The 10,546-nt window shown below is 42.8% G+C and overlaps 1 protein-coding gene across 1 annotated transcript; it reads left to right on the top strand.

Moving 5' to 3' along the window:
- The first annotated feature begins 219 nt into the window (after nucleotides 1-219).
- LOC135888310 (oxidized low-density lipoprotein receptor 1-like) lies at nucleotides 220-9,781 on the top strand. The gene is made up of 5 exons (XM_065416153.1): nucleotides 220-313; nucleotides 1,760-1,856; nucleotides 3,171-3,337; nucleotides 7,837-7,988; nucleotides 9,671-9,781. The coding sequence occupies exons 1-5, from the start codon at nucleotides 220-222 to the stop codon at nucleotides 9,779-9,781; spliced, it is 621 nt and encodes a 206-aa protein (XP_065272225.1).
- Nucleotides 9,782-10,546: the final 765 nt, after the last annotated feature.

The raw sequence follows: 10,546 nt of genomic DNA, 5'->3' as shown, positions 1-10,546 counted from the left end.
ACTGAACGCCCTGCTCAATATGAAATTTTAATTCTTCTCAATATTCTGGCTCCCATAGACCAATCTATTAGGGCATAAAAAAAGGTTGTAATTTATTTATTTGTTTGCTTTCTGTGACAGAAATACACAGCTCTGTCATGTCAAGTCCTCATTCAACCCCATCACCCACATGAGTCCACCAAAGAGGAGTCTAATTTTTCTATCCTATATCCCCCCAGAATGAGCGAGCAGGAGGTGACCTACTCAGAACTGACATTTCACACTCCTACTCAACAGCAAAGCAGACAAAGAGCTGAGATCACCAGGAACAAAGGTACCTTGCATTGCAAGCTATTGACTCCATACATGCGGGAGTTTTACTTAGGACCACGTTAAAACATAGGCACTAGAGGCCCATGCCTAGGATCCCAGTCTCCTGGAGTCATGTGATTACATTAGAATCCCAGCTTTAATTAAAAAAATTCTAGCCCTCATGTTTGTGAAAAAAGAAAAAGGCTTAAAAATGCGAATTGGCCATAACCAATGCACTTACACCTGTCTGAATCTGCAAAGAGCTCGAAACAATGACTCTGAGAAGTTTGAGCTGCCCTATTCATCTCAATGGGGTGTAAACTTCAAGGCCCACTGCTCATGGAAGATGCACTCCAACTCCACCCCTGCCGTGGAGTCTACATGTGCCAGAAAAGAAAGAGTGAAGCAGGGCTGGACAGCCCATCTAAGCAGATGCACCCTTGTTGCTGGAGTTAACATTGGGAACTCCCTCTGAAGCCACCTTTTACTATTCTAAAGAGAAGGGAGCTTCTGCTGGTAACCTGTCTGTCTGAGAAGGGAGTGGATTGTCCTGCTACTGCTACTCCAAATGGGCAGTGGAGCTAGAGAGGTAGGGTGACCAGACAGCATATGTGAAAAATTGGGACAGGGGGTGGGGTGGGGGGGGGGGTAATAGGAACCTATATAAGAAAAAGACCCAAAAATCGTGACTGTCCCTATAAAATCGGGACAACTGGTCACCCTAGGAGAGAGACCCTATGTTGTGGTCTGGCCGTACTCACCATAGTCAAAATTCTTCATCCACTATCTGTCCATTTTTTCTAGTGGGGTATTTCAGGAGTTGGAAAGTTCTATGTTTGCTTTCTATTCTGCTTGTTAATGTCATGTTACTGGGAGACTTGGGATCCAAATGCAGGAAATAATCATGCAGATGTGGAGAGTTCACAGACTTACCAGCCAAAAAGGAAGTCTGTTTTCCCCAACCATTCATTGGTTGTCAGAATTATTGAGCATCTAATTAAAAGAAGCTTTTATATTGTAGGTTGCTGTATTTCACATCCACCTCACTGCCTCACAGCATAAGCCAGCTGCTGGGGGTTAGGAAGAAACTTCCTGTATGGGCAGGCTATTCCATAGTTACAGGTTTCAGAGTAGCAGCCGTGTTAGTCTGTATCCGCAAAAATAACAGGAGTACTTGTGGCACCTTAGAGACTAACAAATTTGTTAGTCTCTAAGGTGCCACAAGTACTCCTGTTATTTATTCCATAGTTGTCCATTATTGGGACACTGTCCTCTGAAGAACTGATGTGGGCCACTCCTGAAGACAAGACAGTGGACTAGATGGACTATTGGTCTGATATTCTAAGGGAATTGCTGGGTGGGTTCTGGCTTTGAGAATCTGCCGCAGTCTGGACAAGCCCCAGTCTGACCCTAGAGCCTCAGGAGAGGGACTCAGTTTGCCTGTCTTTGTTCTTGATCTCTCTGTTAGATTCTCCTTCTCCTCTGTGGAGGCTCTTTGCAGTGATCTTTGGAATCCTCTGCCTTGCTTTGTTGGTAACATCAGGGTTCTTGGGTGCTCTGGGTAAGTACTATAGAGAAGACACTAAAACCCAAGTTTTCAAAAGTGGACACTGATTTGGGGGGCCTCAGTTTTTGAGTGACCAATTTGATACACCTTGGGCCTGATATTTCAGTTGTGCTGAAACTCATCTCTCCCATTGGTTTATGACACTGGTAATGAAATAGATTTTAATCTCTGGGTCAGAAATTCAAATCCAGGTCACTCTGAGAGATTAAAAGCACAATTTTTTGCCATCTGCTGGCAATTGGATGTGAAATGAATGATTTATTATTAGCATTGCGGTAGCACCTAGGGACCCCACTTCATTTTGCTAGGCGCTATACAACTCTATAACAAAAAGACAGGCTCTGCCCCAACAAGCTTACAGACCAAGTATAAGACTATATACAAGAGGTGGATACCAATGAGCAGGTGTCCATCTCAACAACCAGCACCACAGCTGGGGGTGATTATCTCCATGGTTCACAATCTCTGCAGGAAGACTAAAATGTGAATAGGTCATGGAAACAACTCATCTCTCATACCAAATGGTGTTCTCTCCAAAACAAAGAGGAGGCACATCCATGGGGCAATGTAGTGAAGCCGGCAGTCTTGGTACCAGTGCTTTACCTGTGCCACAGATAAACAATGATGACCCATGCTGTTCAGATTGGCAGTTTGTCGTCTTTCAGTAACACTACATTTACAGAAGGCCAATTCAGACAAAGCTACTAAACCTACAGTGGCACAGTGGTCCCTGGAGATCCCATCTAAGAGACGGAAAATACTAGTTTGCTGATCACTGCTCATGCTATGCTACTCCATACTGTGTAGTATGAAAATCTTTGTGGTGACTGAGAACTCTGTAGTAACAATTTGAGCCCCCAGGGAACTGGGATGGCTCCCCCTTTATTGTGGCCCTCACTGGGCACGTTGTTGCTTGGCAGCCTCTCCTACTTAAAAGGAAACCTTTCTCCAGTATTCCCTTAACTCTCTCCACAGATAGACACAGCATGTCTGAAATCATTTCCTATTCTCCCCACAAATGGCAAGGTATGGAAGTTCGGGGTAGATGTGTCAGGGGAGATCGCACACTGAACATTGGCCTTTGCATTCAGGGTGCCCAAGCATATGGCTTCACAGGAGACCTCAGCTTTCCTTGCACAAGCTTTGAACGTTAAAAAGATTTTTAAAATGAAAGAAGAATCTCATTAGTGTAATTTTTTTAATTATTTCTTTAACATCAAAAATAATTGGAACTGGAAATAAACTTACATCTCTTTGTCCTTCTATCTTGCAAGCCATTGGGATGTTATTTTCTGATTTTCCATCTAGTAAGCAGATGGCAGCAAAACTTCAGCCAGCAGCAGGGAATTCTGGAAAATCTTACCTGCCAGCAAATTATCTTGGAAAACCAAACTCGTGAGCTAGAGGAAATCCTAAAAAACCTCACATGGGAGAGAGATCATCTTCAAACCCAGAATATTAACTTCTTGCAGTCAAAAGGTACAGGACCTTGCCTTTGGCAGACAACTGTCTCTCTTGTATTTAGCTTGGTAATTTTCAACAGAACTTCTGAAAGGGCACGGAAAAAGTGGAAAAATTAGTTATTTTTTTGTTTCTAAAGTTCCCTCATTTTTTGAAATTCAAAATTTTAAAAAAATCAACTAGCTCTAATGAGTATGTTTTCTAACCAGAGAAATATAACCCAGATCACCCAACCCCCAAGTCTCTGTTAGACTTGGTGGTGGTGATCAGGAGCCAGTTACTGCTCCCTAATCCTGGTTTTACACAGGCCCCAGCCCTGGGGGAGTTAAAGGCATCTTGGGTTCTGTGGCCCCTCCCATTCTCTCTCCAAGTATATACCCTGTGCCAGGGCTTGAACATGGTGTTTACCAGCAGGGGACTCCCTCACTCCAAGGATATCCCTAGAAGCCAGTTTCCACCCTCTTGTACTACCAGAGGGTAAAAGAGAGCAGCGTCTACACCATGGTCTGATTCTAATAGCTTCCAGCACTTCTGTAGTCCAAGTGGTGACATTTTAGATTAATTAGAATGCTTTATTTTTGCATAGGAACAAGGAGAATCTGTCAATGTGCTCCTTGTGTACACTTTCTTCAAGGAAAGGGCGAAACAACTGATAACATACATAAGGGCCTACATTTTCCATTGGCATAACTCTATTGAAGTCAATGGTATTTTGCCAGCAGAGAATGATCCCATTATGTGTTGCAGGAAGAGAGTTAGAAGAAAATGAAGAAAAATCTTTTTTTTTTTAATATTATAAAAACTCTTCAATTAATTTTTAAATTAATATCATTCTACCTACTCCATACAGGAACATTAAATCTTATCTCAACACAGAATTCTTAATCAACACCAGCTGCTAATGAACAGAGAGATTGAGGGGCATTATGGGAATTAACTCACCAGTTGTTCACCTCTTGAGAGCAGCATTCAAATGCTGGATTTCTAGTCACAAGTAATATGAGTTTGTTGCAAATAGTTTCTCAGTCATTATGGCCCTTATTAAACAAAGCATTTGAAGATGTGGGTCAGTCCCATTCATTTCAGTGCAATGTAAGCATGTGCTTAGGAGCTATGCTGCATTGGGGCCAAAATAACGAAGGGTATGTCCACACTTAAAATGCTACAGCAGCACAGCTGTGCCACTGTAGTTCTTCAATGAAGACACTGCCTCCGCCAACAAGAGGGGTTCTCCCATCAATGGAGGTAATCCACTTCCCTGAGAGATGGTAGCTAGGTTCTTCCACTGACCTAGTGCTGTCTACAGTGGGGGTTAGCTATGCTGCTCAGGGATGTTGATTTTTCATGCCCCCGAGTGACATAGTTAAACTTTCTAATTGTAGACCAGGCCTAAGAATGCTGTAACATGTTCAGCTTTGCTGAACTGGGGACTCCTAATGCAGTAAGCTCTGTGTGCTTCAGTCAGCTATTTGTAGATGCAATTTCAGCAAATTCAACATTTCCCAGACTAAACTGATTTTTGTGGAATTTTCCATCACACATTTCAATGGATAATTCCAAACCAGCTCTACAACTTGCCTTATATAATCTTGGCATATTGACCAGCTCACAGTTTGTCTCTCTCACTAGAAAGGGAGTGAAAACTTGTAAGGGCAGCCTGGCGTTCTGGGGGAGTATGCAATTTAAACTTCCACTCTTTCTGCTTCAGCCCCTCACTCCTCCCCTTCCAGCACACCCAACTGCCTCTCTTCACTTCCCATAGCCACAGGATGCCTCCTCTTCGTTCTCCTGTCACAGGGTAGCTGGTCACGGTCAATAGACCGGGCCTAGTGCCCCGTGTCACAGTAGGTGAGCCTAATCCAGCCAATTAGAAGGGTCTGGGGTACATCTGGGACTATAAAGAACTGCTAGAGGCCAAGCAATGGAGAGAGTGATTGGGCTAGGTAGTGCCTATGGATGGAAAGTCAGGGTAGAGTGGAGCTAGCTCCTGCAGTGAGTCCCAAAGGAAAGGACTAAGTGCTCAGGGAGGCAGCCCTGAGTCTACTTCTCCAGGAAGGGAACTGAGCTGACTAGAGCTGGGAAGCTGCCTGGTGCAAGGTGCTGGAGACTCTGGGGGGGTGGCCCTGAAGCCTGAGAACAAAGAATGAGTTAAAAGATGATTTTCTGTTTGTTTATTCACCTGTGCAAGAGAACAAACCTGCTTGGAAGAGACCTGGCATAGCTGAACATACTTGTCTGATAGCTGGAGGGGGTGGGAGAAGTTTCTCATGGTTACATCCTCCCATTAACTTTCCACCCCTTTACTCGTGCGTTATGGGGTAGGGAGTGTTCGGCAGGACTCTGTCCATACTGTAAGCATGAACCACTTCTGTAAGAGAGTAGTAGACATCTTGAGAGTGCTGTCTGCTAGTTACATCAAGTACATGAGGACATATGGTGTCTAGACTATACCTGTTCCTGGTGTATAGTGTGCTAAGCAATTTTCCAAGGAAAACGACACAATCTTAGCTAAGTGCTAATAACTAAAGCTGATCAAAAAATTTCCCTCCACCATTTTGTGATGGATAATTGCCTCTCTTCTTAACTGTTTGCAGTAATGTAGCTGTGTTGGTCCCAAGATATTAGACTGACAAGGTGGGTGAGGTAACATCTTTTACATAACATCTATCAACCTCATGAAGAAACTTGCACAAATACAGACAGATATCATCTTCCTTTCCAAATGCCTACATACTGCACAGACCACAGTGAGAGATTATGCCATACACTATCAAAGCGGGCATTGGCACTCTCACTGAAGGACTGTCTGGATATGTGGACTCCCTACTCAGACCCTACGCCACCAGCACTCCCAGCTATCTCCGTGACACCACAGATTTCCTGAGAAAACTACAATGCATTGGTGACCTCCCAGAAAACACCATCCTAGCCACCATGGATGTAGAGGCTCTCTACACAAACATCCCACACACAGATGGAATACCAAATGGACTGAAGGTGAAAAATCCATTGCTATCCACACTGATTTATACCTGCCTCTGGAGATTTCCATTACTTGCATCTGAAGAAGTGAGGTTCTTACCCACGAAAGCTTATGCTCCCAATACTTCTGTTAGTCTTAAAGGTGCCACAGGACCCTCTGTTGCTTTTTACAGATTCAGACTAACACGGCTACCCCTCTGATACGGATCTTTTACATAGTGGCACATGAGTCTTGCATTTGGGGAGGCTACATCCAGGAGAGCCAGAAGCTCCCTAGAAGTGGGGGGCCCACCAGCGCCCAGACCTGTCCCCGTCTGCCCCTCCCCCGAACCACACCCAGGCTTCTTCCTCCCCCTGAAGACCCACCTGCCACTCACTCAGGGAGCAATAAAAAGTTGGGGGCAGGTGGGTGTGGCAGAGGAAGCAGCAACAACTGCAGGAGGGAGGAGATTCCATAGGGGGAATGTGGGGAGGAGAAGAGAACAGCCAGAGTGCAGGACATGACCAAACAATGGGGCGAAGACAGAGAACTGCACCGGGGGTATGTGGAAAGGCAGGTAGAGGGATGAGAAGGCCCAACAGCCCAGTGCAGGCTGACATAGGAAGGGGAAGGACCTCCGAGGGAGAGCACGTGCACCAAGGTCCACATGCACATGGGCAGGAGGAGAAACACTGCAGCTGAAGGGCGGGGGAAGGCAGGCGGGCCGTGCAGCACTGGGGGTGCCAGGAGGACTTCATGCCACTCAACTCTCCCCCCAGCAGGGGAGGGGCAGATCGAGGGGGGCAGGGCCATGGTCCAGGCACCGGTGCTCCCCCCACTTTAGGTAGCTTCTGGCACTTCTGCTCGCAGGGTGCAAAGGTGGAGGGCCAATGCACCTCCAAAGGGAGGTAACCCACATCTGGCATTTCCTCCTGCATGGCCAGCCTTTTTTATTTTGAGGAGGTTTAACCTCTTATACATGCTGCCCATAATCTTTTATTGGACCAACTCCTTTTGGTGAAAGAGACAAAGTTTCGAGCTACAAAGAGCTGCTATTTAAGAAGAAGAAGAAGCTGTGTAGTTTGAAAGCTTGTCTCTTTCACCAACAGAAGTTCGTCCAGTAAAAGATGTTACCTCACCTAGGTTCTCTCTCTCTTGTTAACAGTTTTCTCAGAATTACAGATTTATTTGAAATGTTTCATTTTTTATGAAAAATTATAAACATTTTTTTAATGTGCAATCATTTCCCTTGTTATCTTGCTATCTCTTCGTTTACCCACTCATTCTCCCTTTTAATATTTTTGCCACTAAAAATGTGGGAGAGAAGGGGAATGGGAGAGGGGGAATAAAAAAATTCTCAGGAAACTTTGAAAAACGATTTTTAAAAATTCTAAGGAAAATAAATTGGTATTTTTGACTATTAATACTAGACATTGTAGAGTCAGAGGGTGGAGTATCAGTATCAGCTCTAAGATGGATTTGTTGGAAAGAGAACCCTATCTCTAACTGACTCTCACTCAGATCTGACTCTCTTCACATATATTTTCTTATGAAGGAGACAAGTGCATCATTTGTCCAAAGAACTGGATACAGCATGGGAAGGACTGTTATGAAGTTTCATCTGGTATAAAATCTTGGTCTGTGTGTAAAGAATATTGCTCTTCTCTGGGCTCCAGACTGCTGAAGATAGACAGCAAGGAAGAGCTGGTAAAGGCTATTTCATTTCTTTAGAATTCCTGTATATCCCAAACTACAAATAACCGATTTGTCAAAGATGGGAGAGGAAGAGGTTATATAATGTATTGATGTGTCATATTGCCATATGATTTTATGGGGAAAATACATACCAAATCTACAAATTTGACTGATACAAACAATAAAATTGTCCTAACCACCCAGGGCTCTTAACTTATCACTCTCCATTCATCCCTCCTTGATAGCCTTGGAAAATAAGATTTGTCTTGATAACAGTATCTTTTCTACTCATGATATGGACATTGGCATGATATGAGTCCCTAATCCATACCAGCTGTATCCTCAGTTCCAAAGGGACCCTTAGCTAATCTCGTGTATTGGAGAAGTGGAAAGAATTTAGAATTATCACTGACTTAAGCAGTTAAAGGAATTGAGAGTATGGCTTCACTGGAGTTTTAACACAAGTTATCTACACTTGAGTTATTTCTCTTGAGTTAGCCTACCTGGAGTGAGAGCAGACGCAGACTGAAATAATACTGGAGCTGCTGTGTTCACACTAGCACTGAACTTCCCTATATGTACCACCAAGACTTCTGGGGGCGTATCCCATGATTCTTAGCACTGCAGTAAACTGAGTTTCTCTGAGTTCTTTCCCAGTAAATTGTGGGAGAACTTCTCTGTTCTTTCTAGGCACATGGGAATAATTGTTCTCTAATGCCTTCCCACTAGCAGTACACAAGTGGAGCTAGCCTGCATCCACACTACAGAGTCATAGAATCATAGAAGATTAGGGTTGGAAGAGACCTCCAATGACCTACTCAAAGCAGGACCAACACCAACTAATCATGTTAGCCCCCTGAGGTGGAATCACTGTACCTTTAATGTATTCCTTCATGGAGAGGAGGGGAGGTACACTGGAGAAAAGTGTCTTTATAAAACAAACCCCCAACATTATGGCCCCTTTTCTGGGTGTAAGGAATTTTGTGATTGGCCAGCTGGCACTCTGACCTAGAATAGAACATTAGCCCTATTCCTTTCCTTCAAATCGATATAACTATAGGAAGGGCAGACACAGGGGACTGAATTATGTTTTTTTTTCAAGAGGTGGTAAAAATTTATTTCCAAATTTTTGAATAAAACTATTTTGTTTGAAAACTTTCATTGACATTTTTCAGTGAAAGAAATTTTTTTAGTTTTAAATTGAAATGTTTATTTCATTTTTTTAAACATAACAAAAATCAAATTTTCAGTGTTCTGGTTTTATAGGTTTTCTGCTTCCCCCCCTTTCCTCAATCTGTTTTCCAACTTGAAAAGTGGGGAGTAAAGCAAAAAAAAAAAAGGGTATTACTGTAGGGGGGAGGTTTTTCATTGATTCTCCCTCACCTTCTCTCTCCCTCTCACTTCTTCCCCACTTTTTACATGGTGGAAAAGGAAAAATAAGACAGTGATGCAGGGAAAAGAGTAGAGATGTGGGGAGGGGGAGATAAAAATTTGGAAACCACTAATCAAAAGCCAAACTTTTCAGTTGTCAAAAACTAAAATAGAAAATAGAAAAAAAATGTAGCGAGTATTGAAGAATCTGTGGGAAACATTTTGATTTTGGTGAAACTGAATATTTTATGGAAAAAATTATCAGTCAAATTTCTGCCAGTTCTACCATATTTTTGTCTCTCTCTCTTTTTTATCCTCCATAGGACTTCATAAAACCACTGACAAGTTTTCCTTACTGGATGGGATTATTATATAATAAAACCAAAGGCTACTGGCAATGGGAAGATGGCACTGCTCTCACCACTGATGTGTAAGACTTTGCTACTATTTCCCTGTGTATTTATTGCAGAATCTTTACTGGACGCAAACACCAAGGGGAGAGCCAGTTCTGAAGTCTGACCTCAGAAGTGTGTGTGTGTGATTCACTGGATCAGGACTGCAATCTAGCATAAATCATCCTGCTTCTCAGTCTGTGCCTAATAGCAGAGAAGGGTGGAATATTTCCTGGACAGAACTGACTGAATGAAAAACTTTTAATCTAAAATGGCCTTTTAAAACTTTTTTTTTTTCAAAACACCTGTCTTTGAAAATGTTTGCTTTTTCTGATACTTTTAATCAAAACTTTCTATGGCAATAGTTTTTTCTTTTTTTCTTTTTTGCTTACACTTTTTTAAATGTTCTGAAAAATGGGGGTTTTGATAAACAAATTTTTTTTGAAGAACCATTCTGATAACTTCACCAAAAATTTTGAAAATCCCCAAATGGATTGGCTTTGAGCCTGTGAAATGGAAACAACTTTGACTTTTTCCCTGATTTCTCCCTCCTTTCCCCAACTTTCGTCCTGAGGTCCAGGAAACAACACAGTTTTTTTTTTTTTGTCTGCCAATAATTTCTAAGGAAAAAATATTGTAGGTACAATTCCACTTAATAATTTTCTACATTATTTTTAGCTGAACATTGAAAGGTTGTGCAGGTCAGGTCTGTGAAGTGTTGGAAAAAGCACTGTTGAATACCAGGGCCCAAATAACTGGGGATGCTGGAGGTTAGGAATAAGGGGCATTAGTATCCCTCTGCACTGT

This window comes from Emys orbicularis, chromosome 1, assembly GCF_028017835.1.
Source record: "Emys orbicularis isolate rEmyOrb1 chromosome 1, rEmyOrb1.hap1, whole genome shotgun sequence".
NCBI classification, from domain to species: domain Eukaryota; kingdom Metazoa; phylum Chordata; order Testudines; family Emydidae; genus Emys; species Emys orbicularis.
Note: the sequence above shows the minus strand (reverse complement) of the source record. Positions and strands in the feature narration are given on the sequence as shown.